At 48.9% G+C, this 26259-nt stretch overlaps 1 protein-coding gene across 2 annotated transcripts in view; it reads right to left on the bottom strand.

The window, feature by feature from the left end:
- The window catches only part of LOC134347274 (receptor-type tyrosine-protein phosphatase alpha-like), a 192945-nt gene that overhangs the window by 58462 nt on the left and 108224 nt on the right, over positions 1–26259 (bottom strand). For both annotated transcript variants that reach the window (XM_063049658.1, XM_063049659.1), the window contains exons 13-19: positions 17739–17803; positions 16349–16385; positions 15728–15825; positions 15207–15332; positions 14956–15113; positions 12768–12903; positions 8733–8879 (exon numbers count right to left, since the gene is read on the bottom strand). In XM_063049658.1, coding sequence (XP_062905728.1) covers positions 8733–8879; positions 12768–12903; positions 14956–15113; positions 15207–15332; positions 15728–15825; positions 16349–16385; positions 17739–17803 — 767 coding nt within the window. The remainder of the gene's footprint in view (positions 1–8732; positions 8880–12767; positions 12904–14955; positions 15114–15206; positions 15333–15727; positions 15826–16348; positions 16386–17738; positions 17804–26259) is intronic.

Here is a 26259-nt window from a genome sequence, read left to right as displayed (position 1 = left end):
CACCCAGCTACTCGCCTCCTGCAACTTCGGGGTGACTACTTCCCTGTAACTCTGATCAATTATCTCCTCACTCTCCCATACAAGCCGAAGGTCATCCAGTTGCTGCTCCAGATCCCAAACATGGTCTTCAAGGAGCTGCAGCCGGATACACCAAGAAAAACAAAAACCTTCAGAACTTCCAGTTTCCCAAGACATTTCTCTCTAGTAATGGCAACTTCACTCACTTTTCCCCCGACACTCTTGGACTTCCGGCACACTGCTAGTATCTTCCACAGTGAAGACTAATGCAAAATACTTTGCTTGTCTCCCATTGCTACCTCTCCAGCATCATTTTCCAGTGGTCCAATATCCATTCTCTCCTCTCTTTTATATATCTGAAGAAACTTTTGGTATCGTCTTTGATATTATTGGGTATCATACCTTCATAATTTATCTTTTTCTTCTTTATGACTTTTTCATTGCCTTCTGTTGGTTTTTAAAAGCTTCCCAATCCTCTAACTGCCCACTAATTTTTGCTCTATTATATGCCCTCACTTTGGCTTTTATGTTGGCTTTGACTTATTTTGTCATCATGCATGGTCATGCCATCTTGCTTTTAGAAAACTACTTCTTTTTCAGAACTACTTCTGAATTGCTTCCTGAAATTCCAGCCATTACTGCTCTGGAAGGTGGGACCTGTACAGATTGGATGGGTTGCACCTGAACTCGAGAGGGAGCAATATCCTTGCAGGTAGGTTTGCTAGCATGGCTCAGGAGGGTTTAAACTAATTTGCAAGGGGGATGGGACCTGGAGTGATAGAGCAGTGAAAGAAGTGCATGGAGTAAAGCCAGGTCTAACATACAGAGAGGCTTTGAGGAAAGAGAAGCAGAATAAATGGTGTAAAGACAGTAAGGTAGAAGGGCTGAAATGTGTGTACCTCAATGCAAGAAGCATCAAGAACAAAGGTGATGAACTGAGAGCTTGGATACATACATGAAATTATGATGTAGTAGCCATTACAGAGACTTGGCTGGCACCAGAGCAGGAATGGATTCTCAATATTCCTGGATTTCAGTGCTTTAAAAGGGATAGGGAGGGCGGAAAAAGGGGAGGAGGGGTGGCATTACTGGTCAGGGATACTATTACAGCTACAGAAAGGGTGGGTAATGTAGCAGGATCCTCTTTTGAGTCAGTATGGGTGGAAGTCAGGAACAGGAAGGGAGCAGTTACTCTGTTGGGAGTATTCTATAGGCCCCCTGGTAGCAGCAGATACAGAGGAGCAGATTGGGAGGCAGATTTTCGAAAGGTGCCAAAATAACAGGATTGTTATCATGGGTGACTTTACCTTCCCGAATATTGATTGGCACCTGATTAGTTCCAAGGGTTTAGATGGGGCAGAGCTTAAGTGTGTCCAGGATGGATTCCTGTCACAGTATGTGGACAGGCCGACCAGGGGGAATGCCAAACTAGATCTAGTATTAGGTAACGAACCGAGTCAGGTCACAGATCTCTCAGTGGGTGAGCATCTGGGGGACAGTGACCGCCGCTCCCTGGCCTTTATAATTATCATGGAAAAGGATAGAATCAAAGAGAACAGGAAATTTTTAATTGGGGAAAGGCAAATTATGAGGCTATAAGGCTAGAACTTGCAGGTGTGAATTGGGATGATGTTTTTGCAGGGAAATGTAGTATGGACACGTGGTCAATGTTTAGAGGTCTCCTGTGGGATGAAAGGGATAAATTTGTCCCGGTGAGGAAGATAAAGAATGGTAGGGTGAAGGAACCATGGGTGACAAGTGAGGTGGAAAATCTAGTCAGGTGGAAGAAGGCAGCATACATGAGGTTTAGGAAGCAAGGATCAGATGGGTCTATTGAGGAATATAGGGAAGCAAGAAAGGAGCTTAAGAAGGGGCTGAGAAGAGCAAGAAGGAGGCATGAGAAGGCCTTGGCGAGTAGGGTAAAGGAAAACCCCAAGGCATTCTTCAATTATGTGAAGAACAAAAGGATGACAGGAGTGAAGGTAGGACTGATTGGAGATAAAGGAGAGAAAATGTGCCTGGAGGCTGTGGAAGCGAGCGAGGTCCTCAATGAATACTTCTCTTCCGTATTCACCAATGAGAGGGAACTTGATGATGGTGAGGACAATATGAGTGAGGTTGGTGTTCTGGAGCATGTTGATATTAAGGGAGAGGTGGTGTTGGAGTTGTTAAAATACATTAGGACAGATAAGTCCCCGGGGCCTGACGGAATTATTCCCTAGGCTGCTCCACGAGGCGAGGGAAGAGATTGCTGAGCCTCTGGCTGGGATCTTTATGTTCTCGTTGTCCACTGGAATGGTACCGGAGGATTGGAGGGAGGCAAATGTTGTCCCCATGCTCAAAAAAAGGTAGTAGGGATAGTCCGGGTAATTATAGACCAGTGAGCATTACATCTGTGGTGGGAAAGCTGTTGGAAAAGATTCTTAGAGATAGGATCTCTGGGCATTTAGAGAATCATGGTCTGATCAGGGACAGTCAGTATGGCTTTGTGAAGGGCAGATCATGTCTAACAAGCCTGATAGAGTTCTTTGAGGAAGTGACCAGGCATATAGATGAGGGTAGTGCAGTGGATGTGACCTACATGGATTTTAGTAAGGCATTTGACAAGGTTCCACACGGTAGGCTTATTCAGAAAGTTAGAAGGCATGGGATCCAGGGAAGTTTGGCCAGGTGGATTCAGAATTGGCTTGCCTGCAGAAGGCAGAGGGTGGTGGTGGAGGGAATACATTCAGATTGGAGGGTTGTGACTAGTGGTGTCCCACAAGGATCTGTTCTGGGACCTCTACTTTTCGTGATTTTTATTAACAACCTGGATGTAGGAATAGAAGGGTGGGTTGGCAAGTTTGCAGACGACACAAAGGTTCGTGGTGTTGCAGATAGTTCAACCCGGAGAAGTGTGAGGTGGTACACTTTGGAAGGACAAACTCCAAGGCAGAGTACAAAGTAAATGGCAGGATACTTGGTAGTGTGGAGGAGCAGAGGGATCTCGGGGTACATGTCCATAGATCCCTGATAGTTGCCTCACAGGTAGATAGGGTAGTTAAGAAAGCTTATGGGGTGTTAGCTTTCATAAGTCGAGCGATAGAGTTTAAGAGTCGCAATGTAATGATGCAGCTCTGTAAAACTCTGGTTAGGCCACACTTGGAGCGGGAGTGTGGAGGAAGACATTTTTGAAATTTTCGGATTTTTTTCTCCAACGGCGTTCAGAGAGGCGGGACTGCGCAGGCGTGTGATGTCGGGCAGTGAAGCGCGGCAGATTTAATAGGAACAAAGCCTCATACAGCGGGCAGCGCAGTTTGCAGGCTGCGGAGTGAGCCGGGAGCAGAGTGAAGGCTTAAGGGCTTCGGCTCAACGGGCTTAGGCGGAAACGGGCGAGGCGAGGAATGTTTGGTATTCATTTTCTGTTGTTATTTGAGGAGAGGAGCAGTATGAGTGTGAGGGCAGTTTGCTGTTCTCGGTGTCGGATGTGGGAGGCCCTGGAGTCTCTAAGCCTCCCGGACGTCTACATTTGCGCCAGGTGCATCGAGATGCAGCTCCTAAGGGACCGTGTTACGGAACTGAAGCTGCAGCTCGATGACCTTCGTCTGGTCAGGGAGAGTGAGGAGTTGATAGAGAGGAGTTATAGGCAGGTGGTCACACCGGGGCCATGGGAGGCAGACAAGTGGGTCACGGTTAGGAGGGGGAAGGGGAAGAGTCAGGTAATAGGGAGTACCCCGGTGGCTGTGCCCCTTAACAATAGGTACTCCTGTTTGAGTACTGTTGGGGGGGACGGCTTACCCGGGGGAAGCAACAGTGGCTGTGCCTCCGGCACAGAGTCCGGCCCTGTAGCTCAGAAGGGTAGGGAAAGGAAGAGGAGGGCAGTAGTAATAGGGGACTCGATAGTAAGGGGGTCAGATAGGTGATTCTGTGGACGCAGTCCAGAGACCCGGATGGTAGTTTGCCTCCCTGGTGCCAGGGTCCAGGATATTTCTGATCGTGTCCAAGATATCCTGAAGTGGGAGGGTGAGGAGCCAGAGGTCGTGGTACATATAGGTACCAATGACATAGGTAGGAAAAGGGAAGAGGTCCTGAAAGGAGAATATAGGGAGCTCGGAAGGGAGTTGAGAAAAAGGACCGCAAAGGTAGTAATCTCGGGATTACTGCCTGTGCCACACGACAGTGAGAGTAGGAATGCAATGAGGTGGAGGATAAATGCGTGGCTGAGGGATTGGAGCAGGAGCCAGGGATTCAAGCTTTTGGATCATTGGGACCTCTTTTGGCACAGGTGCGACCTGTACAAAAAGGACGGGTTACACTTGAATCCTAGGGGGACCAATATCCTGGCAGGGAGATTAGCGAGGGTTACTGAGGTGACTTTAAACTAGAATGGTTGGGGGGTGGGAATCAAATTAAAGAGACTAGGTGAGAGGAGGTTAGTTCACAACAGGGGGATGGGAACCAGTGCAGAGAGACAGAGGGGTGTAAAATGAGGGTAGAAGCAAAAAGTAGTAAGGAGAAAAGTAAAAGTGGCAGGCCGACAAATCCAGGGCAAGCATCAAAAAGGGCCACTTTTCAACATAATTGTATAAGGGCTAAGAGAGTTGTAAAAGCAAGCCTGAAGGCTTTGTGTGTCAATGCAAGGAGCATTCGTAACAAGGTGGATGAATTAAAAGTGCAGATAATTATTAATGAATATGATATAGTTGGGATCACAGAGACATGGCTCCAGGGTGACCAGGGATGGGAGCTCAACGTTCAGGGATATTCAATATTCAGGAGGGATAGACATGAAGGAAGGGGAGGTGGGGTGGCGTTGCTGGTTAAAAAAGAGATTAACACAATAGAAAGGAAAGGCATAAGCCGGGAGGATGTGGAATCGATATGGGTAGAGCTGCATAACACTAAGGGGCAGAAAACGCTGGTGGGAGTTGTGTACAGGCCATCTAACAGTAGTATTGAGGTTGGGGATGGTATTAAACAGGAAATTAGAAATGCGTGCAATAAAGGAACAGCAGTTATAATGGGTGACTTCAATCTACATGTAGATTGGGTGAACCAAATTGGTAAGGGTGCTGAGGAGGAGGATTTCTTGGAATGTATGCGGGATGTTTTTTTGAACCAACATGTCGAGGAACCAACTAGAGAGCAGGCTATTCTGGACTGGGTATTGAGCAATGAGGAAGGGTTAATTAGCAATCTTGTCGTGAGAGGCCCCTTGGGTAAGAGTGACCATAATATGGTGGAATTCTTCATTAACATGAAGAGTGACATAGTTAATTCAGAAACAAAGGTTCTGAACTTAAAGAAGGGTAACTTTGAAGGTATGAGACGTGAATTAGCTAAGATAGACTGGCAAATGACACTTAAAGGGTTGACGGTGGATATGCAATGGCAATCATTTAAAGATCGCATTGATGAACTACAACAATTGTTCATCCCAGTTTGGCAAAAGAATAAATCAAGGAAGGTCGTGCACCCGTGGCTGACAAGAGAAATTAGGGATAGTATCAATTCCAAAGAAGAAGCATACAAATTAGCCAGAGAAAGTGGCTCACCTGAGGACTGGGAGAAATTCAGAGTTCAGCAGAGGAGGACAAAGGGCTTAATTAGGAAGGGGAAAAAAGATTATGAAAGAAAACTGGCAGGGAACATAAAAACTGACTGTAAAAGCTTTTATAGATATGTGAAAAGAAAAAGATTGGTTAAGACAAATGTAGATCCCCTACAGACAGAAACAGGTGAATTGATTATGGGGAACTTTGGTTCTTTGGTTTTACTTTGGTTCTGTCTTCACTAAGGAGGACACAAATAATCTTCCGGAAATAGTAGGGGACAGAGGGTCCAGTGAGATGGAGGAACTGAGGGAAATACATGTTAGTAGGAAAGTGGGGTTAGGAAAATTGAAGGGATTAAAGGCAGATAAATCCCCAGGGCCAGATGGTCTGCATCCCAGAGTGCTTAAGGAAGTAGCCCAAGAAATAGTGGATGCATTAGTGATAATTTTTCAAAACTCTTTAGATTCTGGACTAATTCCTGAGGATTGGAGGGTGGCTAATGTAACCCCACTTTTTAAAAAAGGAGGGAGAGAGAAACCAGGGAATTATAGACCGGTTAGCCTAACATCGGTGGTGGGGAAACTGCTAGATTAAGTTATCAAAGATGCGATAACAGCACATTTGGAAAGTGGTGAAATCATCGGAGAAAGTCAGCATGGATTTGTGAATGGAAAATCATGTCTGACGAATCTCATAGAATTTTTTGAGGATGTAACTAGTAGAGTGGATAGGGGAGAACCAGTGAATGTGGTATATTTGGATTTTCAAAAGGCTTTTGACAAGGTCCTACACAGGAGATTAGTGTGCAAACTTAAAGCACACGGTATTGGGGGTAAGGTATTGATGTGGATAGAGAATTGGTTGGCAGACAGGAAGCAAAGAGTGGGAATAAACGGGACCTTTTCAGAATGGCAGGCGGTGACTCGTGGGGTACCGCAAGGCTAAGTGCTGGGACCAAAGTTGTTTACAATATATATTAATGAATTGGATGAGGGAATTAAATGCTCCAAGTTTGCGGATGACACGAAGCTGGGTGGCACTGTTAGCAGTGAGGAGGATGCTAAGAGGATGCAGGGTGACTTGGATAGGTTGGGTGAGTGGGCAAATTCATGGCAGATGCAATTTAATGTGGATAAATGTGAAGTTATCCACTTTGGTGGCAAAAACAGGAAAACAGATTATTATCTGAATGGTGGCCGATTAGGAAAAGGGGAGGTGCAATGAGACCTGGGTGTCATTATAATCATACCAGTCATTGAAAGTGGGCATGCAGGTACAGCAGGCAGTGAAAAAGGCGAATGGTATGCTGGCATTCATAGCAAGAGGGTTTGAGTACAGGAGCAGGGAGGTACTACTGCAGTTGTACAAGGCCTTGGTGAGACCACACCTGGAGTATTGTGTGCAGTTTTGGTCCCCTAATCTGAGGAAAGACATCCTTGCCATAGAGGGAGTACAAAGAAGGTTCACCAGATTGATTCCTGGGATGGCAGGACTTTCGTATGATGAAAGACTGGATGAACTAGGCTTATACCCGTTGGAATTTAGAAGATTGAGGGGGGATCTGATTGAAATGTATAAAATCCTAAAGGGATTGGACAGGCTAGATGCAGGAAGATTGTTCCTGATGTTCGGGAAGTCCAGAACGAGGGGTCACAGTTTGAGGATAAAGGGGAAGCCTTTTAGGACCGAGATTAGGAAAAACTTCTTCACACAGAGAGTGGTGAACCTGTGGAATTCTCTGCCACAGGCAACAGTTGAGGCCAGTTCATTGGCTATATTTAAGAGGGAGTTAGATCCCTTGTGGCTAAAGGGATCAGGGGGTATGGAGGGAAGGCTGGTACAGGGTCTTGAGTTGGATGATCAGCCATGATCATAATAAATGGCGGTGCAGGCTCGAAGGGCCGAATGGCCTACTCCTGCACCTATTTTCTATGTTTGTATGTTTCTATGTATCCATTTCTGGTCGCGTCACTATAGGAAGGATGTGGAAGCATTGGAAAGGGTACAGAGGAGATTTACCAGGATGCTGCCTGGTTTAGAGAGTATGCATTATGATCAGAGATTAAGGGAGCTAGGGGTTTACTCTTTGGAGAGAAGGAGGATGAGAGGAGACATGATAGAGGTGTACAAGATAATAAGAGGAATAGATAGAGTGGATAGCCAGTGCCTCCTCCCCAGGGCACCACTGCTCAATACAAGAGGACATGGCTTTAAGGTAAAGGGTGGGAAGTTCAAGGGGGATATTAGAGGAAAGTTTTTTACTCAGAGAGTGGTTGGTGCGTGGAATGCACTGCCTGAGTCAGTGGTGGAGGCAGATACACTAGTGAAGTTTAAGAGACTACTAGAGAGGAATTTAAGGTGGGGGGGGTATATGGGAGGCAGGGTTTGAGGGTCGGCACAACATTGTGGGCCGAAGGGCCTGTACTGTGCTGTACTATTCTATGTTCTATCCTGGTAAACCTCTTCTGCACCATCTCCAAAGCCCCAACATCCTTCCTATAGTGGGTGACCAGAACTGGATGCGATACCCCAGATGGTGCCTAACTAGACTTTTATAAAGCTGCAACATAACTTTCTGACTTTTGAACCCAATGTCTTGACTAGTAAAGGCCATCAACCCCGATAGTCACTTTCAGGGAGCTTTCAAGATTCCCCTGCTCATCAACATTGTTACGGATCTTGCTCAGAACAGTGCACTGATTTAATATACCTCTGTAAGGCCATAAGTAAAACTGAGACTGGGGGAAAGGACAGGGTCAGTAACAGCAGGGGTAGGAAAATGGAAGAAGGAAGAGAGTGGGACTGAAGCAGGGGAGACAGTAGTTTTTCCCAGGGCACACTACTGGACCATAGACCGCACAGACATAGCTATGGGTGAGAAGGGTGAAATCTTCCCATCAATGGATGACTCAAAATTTGGAAGTGTCGCAGTGAAGAGAGTCAGAAACTACAGGAGGACAGCAAACAGCTGGCGACGTGGGCAGACAGGTGGCAGATGGAGTTTAACAGGGAAATGGCAGAAAGAATAAAGAGGCAGAGTACAGGGCAAAGGCACAGGGGAAGAAGGGACACGGTCAGTGTGAAAGGGAGATCTGTAGCCCACACCATCAAGCTCAACCCAGAGCAGTCAGAGGCTTGTACACACGCATCTGAGCACATGCTGGGCGACCAGTCCTGTACCTCAAACTCCCTTTTGCAGCTGGCACCAGGACGCCCGGACTTCTCGATCAGAGTGCCCAGGCACTCTTGGAACTGTGGCACTGGAATTGCCGTATCTCCAAACAGCTGGGCTTCCAGAAGCACAAAATAGATAAATCGGTACTGCTCCTGCAGAGAGAGAGGGGAAAAGAGTGGGTTAGACCTGGGACAGGGAGAGAGAGTCATATCCTTGTTCATTTATACACCTGAAACGCCCCTCAACCCACTCAACACCCTGCTGCATCATCACCAAAGCCTCTGAGAACATGAGAATCAGTCTGGTGAATCCTTGCAGGAGCATTGCGGAGAACAGTCTGCACATTGCAAGCCAGTGTAATCTTCCCAAGGCCCTGTATAATTGGAGCACTGAACTGTCTCTGTGATTGTGGCCTGTATCGGGCCCTGGACCAGCTTCACTCCCCTCAGCATTAAAGTGGCTCCGTGACTGTGTCCAGCAGCCATTGGGCCCTGGACCGGCCTCACTCACCTCAGCACTGAACTGGCTCCGTGACTGTGTCCTGTATCGGGCCCTGGACCGGCCTCACTCCCCTCAGCATTAAACTGGCTCCGTGACTGTGTCCTGCAGCCATTGGGCCCTGGACCGGCCTCACTCACCTCAGCACTGAACTGGCTCCGTGACTGTGTCCTGTATCGGGCCCTGGACCGGCCTCACTCCCCTCAGCATTGAACTGTTTCTGTGACTGTGGCCTGCAGCCATCAGGCCCTGAACCGGCCTCACTCACCTCAGCACTGAACTGGCTCTGTGACTGTGGCCTGTATCGGGCCCTGAACCAGCTCTGTGACTGTAGGCTCACTCTTGGGGACTCTGTGTGTCATTTGTTTACTTTTTATTGTTTACATGAATTGGTTTTTCCCCACTCATTGGAGGCTAGAACAGGGACTGCTACTACCACTATGTTGACTCAGGCCTAGGGGGCCGGCGTCAGGCACGATGATGGACCATCCACTTCTCCCTCTCCCTCATCAGTGTGTTCAGTTCATCTACATTAGCCGCGCCGCTGTCTTCTAAGAGCGTGTTGACCATAGTCTTGGGAGGGCGCCCAGGGTTCATCCTCCCATGCTTGAGCTCCCATATGATGACTAGGCTGGCAGGTAGCATGGGGTGGCATAGACAGTGCCCCGCTAGTTGCAGGCTTCTCGCCTCGATTTTAGTGGTGAGCATTGGTAGGTCGTTATAGAGCTCGACGTTCGTCATATGCTGTTGCCAACTCACATCAACAGGGAGACAAATACAAAAATGTCTCCCTTTGTGGAGGGAGGGTTTTCGTGGATCTAATTGTGTTTCTTTGCTTAGTGGATGCCTGCAAGAAGACGAATCTCAAGGTTGTATATGGTACACATACTTTGATAATAAATGTACACAGAATATCTTCTGATCCTAAGCCACCTCGTTCGAAGGTCTTGGTTTCATTTTTTATTGACGGAGCCACACCAGCCCTTCTGCTTACCTGCCTCTCTTTATTCTCTGGAGCATAGAAGAATGGGAGGGGGCAGATCTGATAGAGATGTACAAAATTATGAGGGGTAGAAATGCAAGCAGGCTTTTCACTAAAGTTGGGTGAGACTACAACTAGAGCACATGGGTTAAGGGTGAAAGGTGAAATGTTTAAGGGGAATGAAAATGAAATACAATGTTGGAAACTGTATGGTCATGCACTTTGGTGGAAGAAGTAAACAGGAAGACTATTATTTAGATGGGGAGAGAATTCAAAATGTAGAGATGCAAAAGGACTTGGGAGTCCTTGTGCAGGATACCCTATAGGTTAAACTCCAGGTTGAGTCGGTGGTGCAGAAGGTGAATGCAATGTTGGCATTAGTTTCTAGAGGTATAGAATGTAAGAGCAGGGATGTGATGTTGAGGCTCTATAAGGCATTCGTGAGACCACACGTGGAGTATTGCGTGCAGTTTTGGGCTCCTTATTTTAGAAAGGATAAACTGACATTGGAGAGGGTTCAGAGAAGATTCACGAGAATGATTCCAGGAATGAAAGGGTTACCATATGAGAATGGTCTGGCAGCTCTTGGGCTGTATTCCCTGGGGTTCAGGAGAATGAGGGGAGATCTCATAGAAACATTCCAAATGTTAAAAGGCCTGAACAGATTGGTACAGGAGTCCAGGACAAGAGGGCACGACTTCAGGATTGAAGGATGTCCTTTTAGAACTGAGATGTGGAGAAATTACTTTAGACAGAGGGTGGTAAATTTGTGGAATTTGTTGCCACGAGCAGCTGTGGAGGCCAAGTCATTGGGTGTATCTAAAGCAGAAATAGATAGGTTCTTGATTAGCCAGGGCATCAAAGGGTATGGGGAGAAGGCAGGGGAGTGGGGATGACTGGAAGAATTGGATCAGCCCATGATTGAATGGTGGAGCAGACTCGATGGGCCAAATGGCCTACTTCTGTTCCTATATCTTATGATCCTATGGTCTTATGGAACACAAGACGGAACTCAGAGGGTGGTGAGTATGTGGAATGAGCTGCCAGCATCAGTGGAGGATATAGGGTTGATTTCAACATTTAAGAGAAGTTTGGATAAGTGCGCGGATGGGGGTGGTATTGAGAGCTATGGTCAACGGGACCAGGCAGATTAGTCAGTCTATGTCAGTCAAAGGGCCTGTTTCTGAGCATTCTATCACTCTATGACAACGTGTATCCTTGGATGTTAAACTCCCAACCATGACCTTTCAGCCAAGACTCAGTGATGCCCACAATGTCATACCTGCCAATCTGTAACTGTGCTACAAGATCCTATACCTTATTCTATATATTGCGTACATTCAAATAGAATGCCTTCGGTCCTGCATTCTTCTCCCTTTTCAAATTTGTCCTAATTTACACTGCAGCTCATTCCACTGACTGCAGTCTTGCCCTGTCATCTACCTGTCCTTCCTGACAAGTCTCTGCTTGTATACCAACTGCCCCATCCTCAGCCCTATCATTCCGGTTCCCATCCCCTTGCCAAATTAGTTTAAACCCTCTCCAACATTTCTAGCAAACCTGACCACAAGGATATCGGTGCTCCTTGGGTTCAGCTGTAACCTGTCCCTTTTGAACAGGTCATACCTTCCCCAGGAGAATCTGAACTCCTGCCCCCTGCACCAGCCCTCAGCCATTCGTTCATCCGTACTATCTTCCTATTCCGGCCCTGAGTAGTCCGTGGAACTGGGAGTCATCCAGAGAGGTTGGAGGTCCAGCCCTTCAACCTCTTCCCTAACTCCCTTTACTCACTGTGCAGAACCTCCTACCTCTTTCTAGCTACGTCACGGATGCAAACGTGCAGCACGACCTCTGGCTGCTCACCCTCCCTCTGGAGAGTATCCTGCCACCACTCTGAGACATCCTGGACCCTAGCACCTGGGAGGCAACACACCATCACACCATCTTGGTTTCTGTGTCGCTGCCATCCCCCTAACTTTCGAGTCATCGAGTCTCCCATTACTGTTGTTCTACCCTTCCCTCTGAGCCTCCGGCCTGGCTGCTGCTGTTGTGCCCTGAAAGGTCATCCCCCTAGCAGTACCCAAAGGGGCACACTTGTTGCTGAGGGAAATGGCCACAGGAGATTGCCGCACGAACTGCTTACTCCCCTCACTTCTCTTGATGGCAATCCATCTAGTACGTGAAGCCTGTACTCTAGGTGAGACTACCTCGGTAAAAGTCTCTGGGAGGGTCCTGCGTGCATACAGTTTCAGCTCAAGTTCCATGACCATGTCGGTCCAGAGCTGCACTCCCTGCAGATGTAGCCATCAGGGAGGCCGTTAGGTAGTCTACAATTCCACATCTTACGGGAGGAGCATTCACTCCCATGCCACCTATATAACTTCTGCCCAATGGACGAGGGGATAAGAGGAATGTCCAGGCTGGAGGCTCCCTTTCACCAAGGCTAATGTCTGCCTCCACCCCGAGGGTGAACGAGCAAGGGAGGGGCACGTGCTTGGGCAGAAGGCACAAGCTGTTGGCCGAGTATTAGACGGACCAGAGTTGTGCGCTGACATCTCACCAGGGTCTGCACCATGCCTGGCCGCTTGCCCCGCAACCGATCGACACACTGGAAAACGTCCACCTTGCTTTCCTCCTCTGCCATCTTCAGCAGGTAGTCGATGGCGATGAAGGTTCCTGTACGACCCACACCAGCACTGCCAACAGAGCAGAGAGCAGCATCACAGCCACAACCTACATTCAGTATCTCAGCAGAGTCCCCACCCATGGAAACACCACCCTCACCTGGAACACCTTGGGAACCCCCTCCCAGAAACCCACGCCCAGGCACGCCCCACCAGTGGAAACACCACCCACACCGGAAATACCCCACCCAGAAACCCACACCCAGGCACGCCCCACCAGTGGAAACACCACCCACACTGGAAATACCCCACCCAGAAACCCACACCCAGGCACGCCCCACCAGTGGTAACACCACCCACACCGGAAATACCCCACCCAGGAAAACCCCTCACTCAGGCACGCCCCACCAGTGGAAACACCACCCACACCGGAAATACCCCACCCAGAAAACCCCTCACTCAGGCACGCCCCACCAGTGGAAACACCACCCACACCGGAAATACCCCACCCAGGAAAACCCCTCACTCAGGCATGCCCCACCAGTGGAAACACCACCCACACCGGAAATACCCCACCCAGAAACCCACACCCAGGCACGCCCCACCAGTGGAAACACCACCCACACCGGAAATACCCCACCCAGAAACCCACACCCAGACACGCCCCACCAGTGGAAACACCACCCACACCGGAAATACCCCACCCAGAAACCCACACCTGGGCACGCCCCACCAGTGGAAACACCACCCACACCGGAAATACCCCACCCAGGAAAACCCCTCACTCAGGCACGCCCCACCAGTGGAAACACCACCCACACTGGAAATACCCCACCCAGAAAACCCCTCACTCAGGCACGCCCCACCAGTGGAAACACCACCCACACCGGAAATACCCCACCCAGGAAAACCCCTCACTCAGGCACGCCCCACCAGTGGAAACACCACCCACACTGGAAATACCCCACCCAGAAAACCCCTCACTCAGGCACGCCCCACCAGTGGAAACACCAGCCACAGAAACCCCACACCCAGAAAACCCCACCCCCAGGCACGCCCCACCCACAGAAACCCCACACTCAGGCAAATCCCACCAGGGGAAACACCACCCACAGAAACCTCACCCAGGCACATCCTACCGAAAAAAAACACCACTCTCACCAGGGGTCACCTACCCTGAAAACATACCCAAGGACAAATTTCCACTTATAGCAAACACCACCCAGGAAACACCACATACTGATGTCCCACCATGAAAACCCACCCATGGGTAAATCTCACCCAAAAAACTAACCCAGGAAAGCCTATCTATGGTCAAAGCCCATCTATGGAACTGTACCCTAACCAGGAATGCCGGGGAAACTCTCACCCAGGAAGCAACAGCCCTCACAAGAGTGAACAGGGAAACTCAAGGCACTGCTTGGAGTTTGTCAAAGTTTGGGATTCGGAGACAGGATGGGGTTGGGGTTGTGCATGGACATAGGAATGGGGATGGAAATGAGTATGGGGTTGGGACGTGCCACCATTTGGAGATGGAGGTTGGGGATGGGGATGGAAATGGGATGGGATTGGGACCAGTGATGGGGCTTGGAATGGGGACAAGCTTGGGTTTCATGATGGGATGTGAGGATGGGGATGAGGAGTGAATTCGCAGTGGGATGGGGTTTGGGAATGGGATGGGGTTGGAACAGGTGCCACTTTTGGAGATGGAGTTGGGAACGGGAATGGGGATGGGAATGAGAATAGGGTTGGGATTGGTGCCACTGTTTGGAGATGGCATTTGGGGATGGAATTATGATGGGGTTGGGACCAGTAATGGGATTGGATTGGGGACAAGGATGGATTTCATGATAGGATGCAATGGGGTGGGTCTGGAGATGGGGGGGGGGGATGGGGATGAGGAATGAATTTGCAATGGGATGGCGTTTGGGAATGGGGTTGGGACTGGTACCACTGTTTGGTGATAGGGTTTGGGAATGGGATTGGGATGGGGCTTGGGAATGGGATTGGGATGGGGTTTGGGAATGGGATTGGGATGGGGTTTGGGAATGGGAATGGGATGGGGTGAGACAGGTTATGGGGTTTGGAGAAGGATGAGCAATGCAATTGGAGATGAAATCTCACCTGCAGTGGATGATCAGGGGCCCTGTGTGATGGTCAATTTGACTGACAGCCTTCAGCAGTCGGTAGATACCAATGGGATTCCTGGGAGTGCCATGATCAGGCCACTGTAGGTATTGGAATTGGTGTATTTTCCGGGCGGACCCAGGTGCGGTTCCAGCCTGGGAGAAGAAGTTGGGAGAAATCAGCGTTGTACATGGCCCATCCCAAGTCCTGACCCCAGCCGACCTCTGACCATCCCCTCACCCTCTGACCTTGTGCAGCTCCAGGATGCGGATGGTGAACTCCTTGCTCCTGGGACTCGTGGCGCTGATCTTGGTGATGGTGAACTCCCCGAAGGTTTGGCTTCCCTCCTTCGGCCAGTATCGCTCACACTTACACTGCAAAGGAAAGGCACGAGTCACTCTCCCACCACAGGTCAGCAGGGGTCAAGGGAGGGCAGAGGTCATATAGGGTCAGAGGGGTCAATAGGGTCACAAGGGGGTGGAATGGGGGTCGGTGTGGGGTCAATACAGGTTACAGGAGGATAGGGTGGGGTCACAGGGTCAGAGTGGGGTCACAGGAGTCAGCATAGAGTTACAGGAGGGCAGGGTGGGGTCAGTGTGGAGTCACAGGAGGGCAGAGTGTAGTCACTGCAGGGTCATGGGAGGGCAGAGTGGGGTCAGCATGGAGTCACAGGATGGCAGGGTGGGGGTCAGCGTGCAGTTATGGGAGGGCAGAGTGGGGTTACCGTGGGGTCACAGGAGGGCAGGGTGGGGCCAGGGGGTTGACTCACCTTCCCCTGCTCACTGACTCTGGTTAGCATGACGATCCTGCTGGAGCCTTCCTGCCACACCATGTGCCAGAACTCGTCAACGGTTTCCTCCAGTGGCCCTGCAGGGTCAGGCAACACAACAGGTGAACCGGCCCCCTTTGCACCCATCGCTGTGCAGGTCACCCGGGGCAAAGGCCGGGAGGGGCCAAGTCATTGGGTATGTTCATAGTGGAGGTTGATAGGTACTTGGTTAGTCAGGGCATCAAAGGTTATGGAGAGAAGGCAAGAGAATGAGGTTGAGAGGAAAAATAAATCAGCCATAACAGAATGTCAGAGCAGTCTCGGTCGGCTGAGTGGCCAGATTCTGCTCCTATGTTTTATGGTGTTACTGGGTCAGCGGATGGGACGATTGAGTCAGGGTCAGTCTGTGGAGATCAGGGATGTAAGGTCAAGGGACAAGTAGGAGCACGGCATCAGAGGTCAGGAATGTCTGGGTCTGATTGTGGTCAGAGGTGAAAGATGCCTAAATACACCAGAGGTCAGGCTCGCTAGGGTGTGCCCAGGGTCACCATAGTGGCCCAGGGTGTGTCCAGATTGGTGAGTGATGGCAGCGGTGACACTATCTGGCTGCAACAGACTCACCTTGTGCTGCGATGTAATGGCTTTGCCTTCTGAAACCCTACAGGGAAGGAGCAAAACATTATTGTCGAGCAGGGGGAGCAGTCCACCAACACCTCTCATGGCACTCTGATCTCTGACTCCCGGCCTATCCCTCAGAGCACTCTGCCCCCTGCCACCCACATTGCACTCTGAGGTCCACCTTCCCCTTTGACCTCTGACATACCCCTATTGGACTCGAACCTCTGACCCCTTGCCCAACCTGGTCCCTCCGATTTGGAGTGCACCCCTCCCTGCTTCCACTGGCAGGATTGTGTAAGCTGCTGTCCACTGACCGACTCCTCCATCGTGGATCCACAGGGAATGGGTGATCATTAGCACCTCTGTTCTCTCTGGCCAGCATGTTGAATCTCGGCCTGGGCTGGGACAACTGTCTGGATACAGCTGACCGGTGATCTCTAGCTCTGGCCGGACTGACCACAGAGTCCCTGAGCCTCTGTGGGTACTGGGGGAAGGCCTGGTGACTGGGGAGATGCCCCTGTCCTGTGCTGCTGCTTGACCTGGGTGCTATTCGCCCTTTGGGAACCCAGCTCCCTCATCAGGGATTACAAGGTCCTTGCCCCGGCCAGGGCCTCCATTCTGAGCACTGCTCTGGCCTGAATGACCTACCCAGACTAATCCTACTCAGTCCCGTACCAATCCATCCAGGAAAATACCTGTCAATTCTGGACCTTGGTCCACCTCTAGAACTAGAGGCCATAGGTTAAGGGTGAAAGGTAAAATATTTTAAGGGCAACCTAAGGGGATCTTCACCCAGAGGACGGTGCAAGTGTGGAACGATTTCAGTACTTCAACACCAGAAATTTAGTTAGGTAACATGGATGGGGGGGGGGGGGTACGAGGTGCTCTGGTCTAAGTACAAGTTGGCAGGACTCACCAGAATTACAGTTTGGCACAGATTAGATGGGCTGAAGGGCCTGTTTCTGTGCGTAGTGCTCTATGATCTTACCTCGAGGACTACTCTGTCATCACGTTTCTCTCCCCCGACCAGGAGAGTGTCCAATACCTGTGTGCTTTTGGACTGTGGCCGAGCTCTGACATTTGTCACTGCTCAGAGAACATTGTGTTCAGTGGATCTTTGACTATGCCCCTCCATTTTGGGAGGAGTTTTGTCTGTGAGGCCAGCTGGACTAGATGGTGGAGAGTGGGCTGCTCGAGAGAGCTCGTAAAGGTGTGGGGTGATTCTGACTGGGTTAACCCCACAGCAGGAATCTCTGTTCAGGCCCAGGCTTCAAAAACCTCTTCACTGGACATGGCGGAAAATGCTTCAGCCTTGACCCGAGCACTCACACATCAGGAGCTACTACCTCCTGCTTGTTGCCCCTTCTACCCCACAGCCCATGCTGACACTCACGTCAATATAGCTGGCATTGATGTATCCATTACTGCGACCCTTCAGCACCACGCGCGAGTTGTCATCTGTCAAAGGCACAGGAGGTGAGAGCAGCATCAGTAAATCAGCTACCACACAACAGTTACAGCAGCGAAGGACTACGTGGTGCTTACTGGCACGGCAAAGGAAAAATCCAGCCATTCCATCTCCCTGCCCGCTACAGATCCTGTCCTTTCTGCTGTTTGTCCAGCTGCCTGTTGGACAACACAGCTCCACACTATCGCAGTGTATTGCTGACCCTAATTCTTCACTGCAGAATGCCTCACTGAGTCACTTTTGGACCTGTCAACAATCATCTGCACAACGCACTCTGGGCTGGTCTCACCATTGGACACATGGCATGGAAATCACATCAGACCAAGTGGGCACCCGTCTGTATTAGTCCCTTCTCCAGCAATGGACACAGGGCACGGAAATCACATCAGACCAAGTGGGCACCCATCTGTATTAGTCCCTTCTCCAGCAATTATTTAGCCACACATCATGGAGTCAGGCTTTCCAGCCCTTCGAGCCACACTGCCCCAGTGACCTTCCCACCACCATGTCCATTCTAATCCATTTCCACACCCCGTGTCCATTCTTATCTGCTCCCACTCCATGTCCATTCTTATCTGATCCCATCTCATGTCCATTCTTATCTGCTCTCTCCCCCATAGTCATAGTCATACTTTATTGATCCCGGGGGAAATTGGTTTTCATTACATTTGCTCCATAAATAATAAATAGTAATAGAACCATAAATAGTTAAATAGTAATATGTAAATTATGCCAATAAATTATGAAATAAGTCCAGGGCCAGCCTATTGGCTCAGGGTGTCTGACCCTCCAAGAGAGGAGTTGTAAAGTTTGACGGCCCCAGGCAGGAATGACTTCCTATGACGCTCAGTGCTGCATCTCAGTGGAATGAGTCACTGGCTGAATGTACTCCTGTGCCCACCCAGTACATTATGTAGTGGATGAGAGACATTGTCCAAGATGGCATGCAACTTAGACAGCATCCTCTTTTCAGACACCACCGTCAGAGAGTCCAGTTCCATCCCCACAACATCACTGGCCTTACGAATGAGTTTGTTGATTCTGTTGGTGTCTGCTACCCTCAGCCTGCTGCCCCAGCACACAACAGCAAACATGATAGCACTGGCCACCACAGACTCATAGAACATCCTCAGCATTGTCCGGCAGATGTTAAAGGACCTCAGTCTCCTCAGGAAATAGAGACGGCTCTGACCCTTCTTGTAGACAGCCTCAGTGTTCTTTAACCAGTCCAGTTTATTGTCAGTTCATATCCCCAGGTATCTGTAATCCTCCACCATGTCCACACTGACCCCCGGATGGAAACAGGGGTCACCGGTACCTTAGCTCTCCTCAGGTCTACCACCAGCTCCTTAGTCTTTTTCACATTAAGCTGCAGATAATTCTGCTCACACCATGTGACAGAGTTTCCTACCGTAGCCCTGTACTCAGCCTCATCTCCCTTGCTGATCCCATCTCATGTCCATTCTTATCTGCTCCCACCCCATGTCCATTCTTTTCTGATCCCACCATCTCACATCCATTCTTATCTGCTCCGACCATCTCATGTCCATTCTACACTCCCATGTCCATTCATATCTGCTGCCACCATCTCCCTATGCAGACCACATGCTAGAACATGGGATCATCATTGCACAGTCACTGAGGTTGAAGGGGCTATTCCTATGTTGTGTGTATTATGTTCTTCCCGTCCTTTGCTTCAAGGTGAACTGACTCAGTCTTTCTAATCTCACCTCATAATGAAACTGCTCCATCCCAGACAATGTCCTGGTGAATTTAAGAGACTACTAGACAGGTATATGGAGGATTTTAAGGTGGGGGGTTCTATGGGAGGTAGGGTTTAAAGGTCAGCACAACATCGTGGGCCGAAGGGCCTGTACTGTTCTATGTTCTATGTATGAATCTCCTCTGCACCCTGTCCAGCACGCTCACATCTTTCCTACGGTCCGGTGAGCAGAACTACACCCAGCAGCCCAGCTTACATAAAATGACGCTTTTTAAGCTTGGAGCATTACTCCCTTGCTTTTGTATCCATTGCCCCGACTCATGAAGGCCGATATCCCAGGTGCCTTCACAACCACATTATCTACCTGTGTCACCACCCACAAGGGCTGTTGGACTTGTACTCCAACCTCCCTCTCTTCCTCAATACTTTAAAGGACCTAACTTTGACTGGTGTATGTCCTAGCCTCACAGAGCTTCCAAAATGCAACAGCTCACATTCAGGAGGGTTAAACTCCGCCTGCTGTTTCTCTGCTCATATCATCAAAATCACCTTGCTCTTGCTCTAAGACCACCCTCACAATGTGTCCCATCCAGATTCTCCTTTATCCAGTCTGCTTGTCGAATTCTCAGAACACTGTGTATCAAACACAGCCTCCTCTTCTGAGTCCACGTGGGGTTTGCCTGATCCAGTCACAGCCAATCACAGCTTGGTAACAGACTCCAGCATTCACCTACTACAGGTACGGGATGTGATCACCTCTAACCAGTCCCAGTTCTCCACTCACATCCCTTTTCCCTTCTGCACAGAACACAGAGCAGTGCAGCACAGGAACAGGGTATTCAGCCCACAACGTTGTGCCGAACCAGCTAAAGAGCAAATCAAAAACAGCCAAACACTAATCCCTACTAATTACACAATGCCCATATCCCTCCATCTTCCTCACATCCACGTGACTATCCAAATGTCGCTGAAAAGTTTCCAATGTATTTGCCTCCACCACCCTTGTGAGGCATCCTCCACATTCCACCTGAACCTACCCCCGTCAGCTTCAATGTACGCCCTCATTTCAACCTTGGGAAACAGATACTCTCAGAAGACCCTAAGACACAGGAGCAGAATTAGGCTCTTTGGCCCATCGAGTCTGCTCTGCCATTGTGATGGCTGATCCTTTTTTCCCTTGCACAACCCCACTCCCCGGCCTTCTCTCTATAATCTTTGATGCCGTGTCCAATCAAGAACCTGTCAAGCTCTGTCTTAAATACACCCAATGCCCTGACCTCCACAGCTGCCTCTGGTAATAAATTCCAAAAAATTCACCACCCTCTGGCTAAAGAAATTTCTCCACATCTCTGTTTTAAATAGATGCTCCTCTATCCTGAGGCTGTGCCCTCTTGTCCTAGACTCTCCCACCATGGGAAACATCCTATCCACATCTACTCTGTTGAGGCCTTTCAACATTCAAAAGGTTTCAATGAGATCCCCCCTCATCCTTCTAAATTCCAGTGAGTACAGACCCAGAGCTATCAAACATTCCTTGTATGACAACCCTTAACTTCCAGGAATCAATCATCCTTGTGAACCTCCTCTGGACCCTCTCCAAGGCTAGCACACCTTTTCTTAGATGAGGAGCCCAAAATTGTTCACAATACTCAAGGTGAGACCTCACCAGTGCCTTATAAAGCCTCAGCATCACATCCCTGCTCTTGTATTCTAGACCTCTTGAAATGAATGCTAACATGGCATTTGCCTTCCTCACCACCGACTGTCTCTCCAAGTTGACCTTTAGGGTCTGCACATATATTTCTACTACCAACGTGCATTTTCCAACATTGCATTTCACTTGCCACTTTCTTACCCATTCTCCTAATCTGTCTAAATCCTTCTGCAGCCCACTCGTTTCCTCAACACTACCTGCCCCTCCACCAATCTTCATATCATCTGCAAACTTGGTAATAAAGCCATCCATTCCATCATCTGAATCATTTATATACAACATAAAAAGAAGTGGCCCCAACACCGAGCCCTGCGGAACCACGAGTCACTGGCAGCCAATCGGAAAAGGATCCTTTTATTCCCACTCACTGCCTCCAACCAATCAGCCAGTGCTCTAACAACGTTAGTAACTTTCCTGTAATACCATGGGCAGCCTTGGTTTTTTTTTAGCGTGTCGCACCAGACAGCCAGCTATTCTTGTCTGGCACGTGGTGTCAGGATTGGTCTCCTTTCAGATTAACCGGGTCGTAATACGAATGTTCCTGACTCAACCCTTTTTTTTTACGAGGCTGAGTGACTAGCTCGATGCTCAACCCAACACGGATGGAAAGCGTGCTCGAGGGTGGCCCGACCTGAATTCGATCTCCGGAGCCTTCACTCCGGAGACCGGCGCTGATCTCACTGCACCACCAGCCGGGGCAACCTTGGTAAGCAGCCTCATGTATGGCAACTTGTCAAAGGCTTTCTGAAAGTCCAAATACACAACATCCACTGTATCATCTTTATCCATCCTCCTTGTAATCTCCTCAAAGAATTCCAACAAGTTTGTCAGGCAGGATTTTCCCTTAAGGCCTTTGTCCTGTGTCACCAAGTACTCCATCACCTCATCCTCAACAATCGACTTCAACATCTTCCCAACCACTGAGGTTAGGCTAACTGGTCTATAATTCCCTTTCTGCTGCTTTCCTCCTTCCTCCACAGATTTCCTACTCTCTGGCTAAACAATTCCTCCTTACCTCTTCTAAAGGATCACCCCTCAATTCTGAGGCTGTGCCCTCTAGTTCTGGGTACCCCCACCATAGGAAAAATCCTCTCCAGATCCACCCTATCTAGTCCTTTCAATACTCAGCAGGTTTTATTGAGGTCCCCCACATTCTTCTAAATTCCAGTGAGTACAGGCCCAAAGCTGCCAAACGCTCCTCATATGTTAACCGCTTCACTCCCAGAATCATCCTTGTGAACCTCCTCTGGACTCTTTCCAATGACAACACATCTTTTCTGAGATATGGGCCCAAAACTGTTGACAGTACAACAAGTGTGGCCTGACTACTGTCTCATAAAGGCTCAGCATTATCTCCCTGTGTTTATATTTTATTCCCATTGAAATAAATGCCAACATTGTATTTACCTTCTTTACCACAGACTCAACCTGTAAATTAACCTTTTGGGAGTCTTGCACGAGGACTCCTAACTCCCTCTGCACCTCTGATGTTTGAACCTTCTCCACTTTTAGATAATAGTGCACACTATTCCTTTTACCAAAATGCATTATCATATATTTCCCAACAATGGGCCACTTCTTTGCCCATTCTTCCAATTTGTCTAAGTCCTGCTGCAATCGCATTGCTCCTCTCTCATACCACTGTAATTTCCTTTTCTCCGCTGAAATACTGCTATGTCAGACTTTACTTCCTCCCTATCAAATTTCACGTTGAACTCAATCATATTGTAATCACTGCTTTCTAAGGGTCCTAGTACCTTAAGCTCCCTAATCCAGTTCGTTACATAACATGCAATCCAGTATAGCTGACCCCCTCGTAGGTTCACTGCTCTAAAAACCCAGCTCATCGGCATTCAACAGACTCACTCTCTTGAGATCCATCACTAACTTGATTTTCCTAACAGACCTGCATGTTGAAACCTCCAATGACTACCCTTTGACATGCCTTCTCTATTTTCCTTTGTAATCTGAGGTCTACATCCAGCTACTGTTGAGATACTTTATACTTTCTTGTACTTCTTGTACTGAAGCCGTCAGTGCAGGAGTTGAGTGGGCGAAGCGGTCCCGACCCTCCAAGCAGACCGTTGCCTTTGTCAGAGCTGGGGAGCAGCCAATACCTGCCAAAAGAACACCTGCAGGCATCCTGACCTCTGCAAGGGACTGGCAGCTGTTGGTGGACCTCGAAGGGCAGCTGAAGTTCCCCAACTATATCTCAGCCACCACCCTGCGACCAGACATTGTCCTAGTGTCTGAGTCGACTAAGCAAGTGGTGCTGCTGGAGCTGACAGTCCCATGGGAAGATAGCTTGGAGGAGGCCTTTGAAAGGAAGCTCTCCAAGTACGCAGGACTGGTCAGCAACTGTCAGCAGGCTGGATGGAGAGCGAGGTGTCTCCCAGTGGAGGTTGGTTGTAGGGGATTCGTAGCCCGTTCCTTAGTTAGAGCCTTCAGCAATTTGGGCATTGAGGGAGAGAGGAAGAGGAGAGCCATCCGCAGTACCACCGATGCAGCAGAGAGGGCCTCAAGATGGCTGTGGCTCAGAAGAGGGGAGCCATGGAGTCATAAGTAGCTAGCCATCTGGACACAAGCTGGGGTCTGATCAGCCCCGGCTGGGTCACCTGGAGGAGGTTGTATGATGTTGAAAGACCCGAAACACCCGCTGATTCCAGGGACATCACTGAAGATCTGTCCAAAAGCATCAATAGATGTATGTACACAGCTATACCTGTATATAATTGCCATTAAGGTGCTTTTACACTTGAAGTTTCTTAACTCAACCCACAAGGATTCAACATCTTCTAATCCTATGTCACATCTTTCTACTGATCTGTCCTACCGAGTCCCTTCACTCCAGTTCCCACCCTCCTGCCAAATTAGTTTAACCCTCCCCAACAGCTCTAACAAACCTGCCCACGAGAATATTGGTTCTCTCGGGTTCAGGTGCAACCTGTCACTTTTGAACAGGTCATACCTCCCCCAGAAGAGATCCTAATGATCCAAGAACCTGAAGCCCTGTCCCCTGCACCAGCTTCTCAGCCACGCATTAATCTGCCTGATCATCCTGTTTCTACCCTCACTGACACGTGGCACAGGCAGCAATTACTACCCTGGAGGTCCTGATTCTCAGCTTTCTACCTAGCTCTCTAAATTCACTTATCAGGACCTCTTTGCTTTTCCTTCCTTTATCATTGGTGCCCATATATACCAAGACATTTGGCTGCTCTTCCTCCATCTCCAAAGTGCTGTGGACGCGATCTGAAATGTCCCTGACCCTGGCACCTGGGAGGCAACATACCATCCGGGTGTCCCATCCACGTCCACAGAATCTCCTGCCTGTTCCTCTGACCATTAAATCCCCTATCACTACCGCTCCCCTCTTCTCCCTCCTTCCTTTCTGCACCACAAACCCATGATCAGTCCCAGCAACTCAGTCTCCATGGTATTCTGCTGGGAGGTTATTCCCCACAACAGTATCCAAAATGGTATATTTATTATTGAGAGGAATAGCCACAGGGGTGCTCTCCACTAACTGCCTATTTACATTTCCATTTCTCCAAGGACCCACATGGGAGATTAGTTAAGAAGATTCAGTCGCTTAGTATACATGAAGAGGTAGTAAATTGGATTAGACATTAGCTCAATGGAAGAAGCTAGAGAGTGGTAGTGGAGGATTGCTTCTCTGAGTGGAGGCCTGTGACTAGTGGTGTGCCACAGGGATCAGTGCTGGGTCCGTTGTTGTTTGTCATCTATATCAATGATCTGGATGATAATGTGGTAAATTGGATCAGCAGATTTGCTGATGATACAAAGTTTGGAGGTGTAGTGGACAGTGAGGAAGGTTTTCAAAGCTTGCAGAGGGATTTGGACCAGCTGGAAAAATGGGCTGAAAAATGGCAGATGAAGTTTAATACAGACAAGTGTGAGGTATTGCACTTTGGAAGGACAAATCAAGGTAGAACATACAGGGTAAATGGTAAGGCACTGAGGAGTGCAGTAGATCAGAGGGATCTGGGAATACAGATATAAAATTCCCTAAAAGTGGCGTCACAGGTAGATAGGGTTGTAAAGAGAGCTTTTGGTACACTGGCCTTTATAAATCAAAGTATTGAGTATAAGAGTTGGAATGTTATGGTGAGGTTGTATAAGGCACTGGTGAGGCCGAATCTGGAGTATTGTGTTTAGTTTTGGTCACCAAATTACAGGAAGGATATAAATAAGGTTGAAAGAGTGCAGAGAAGGTTTACAAGGATGTTGCCAGGATTTGAGAAACTCAGTTACAGAGAAAGGTTGAATAGGTTAGGACTTTATTCCCTGGAGTGTAGAAGAATGAGGGGAGATTTGATAGAGGTATATAAAATTATGATGGGTATAGATAGAGTGAATGCAAGCAGGCTTTTTCCACTGAGGCAAGAGGAGAAAAAAACCAGAGGACATGGGTTAAGGGTGAAGGGGGAAAAGTTTAAAGGGAACATTGGGGGGGGGCTTCTTCACACAGAGAGTGGTGGGAGTATGGAATAAGCTGCCAGATGAGGTGGTAAATCCGGGTTCTTTATTAACATTTAAGAATAAATTGGACAGATACACGGATGGGAGGTGTATGGAGGGATATGGTCTGTGTGCAGGTCAGTGGGACTAGGCAGAAAATGGTTCGGCACAGCCAAGAAGGGCCAGAAGGCCTGTTTCTATGCTGTAATGTTCTATGGTTCCATGGTTCTCCTGACAGTCACCCAGCTACTCGTCTCCTACAACTTCGTGGTGACTACTTCCCTCAAACTCTAATCAATTACCTCCTCACTCTCCCAGAACGGTAATTTAAACTACACTAGGTACAGGAAGAGAGAGATGAAAGGGGACCTTAACAGAAGCTTACCCAGAGCCAATGCCACTTCTGAGACGAGCCTCGGACTCCTACTCTCACAACTTGCCTACTCCCAACGATGGCTGCCCTGCTTGTCCCTTCTCTACTTTTAAAAAAGCATTGCCGACCTGTGAGAAACCTGGTCACTGTGTGC

Source organism: Mobula hypostoma, chromosome 5 (genome assembly GCF_963921235.1).
Source record: "Mobula hypostoma chromosome 5, sMobHyp1.1, whole genome shotgun sequence".
In the NCBI taxonomy this organism is placed as follows: Eukaryota; Metazoa; Chordata; class Chondrichthyes; order Myliobatiformes; family Myliobatidae; genus Mobula; species Mobula hypostoma.
The sequence above is the reverse complement of the archived record's forward strand: the minus strand, read 5'-3'. Positions and strand labels throughout refer to the sequence as shown.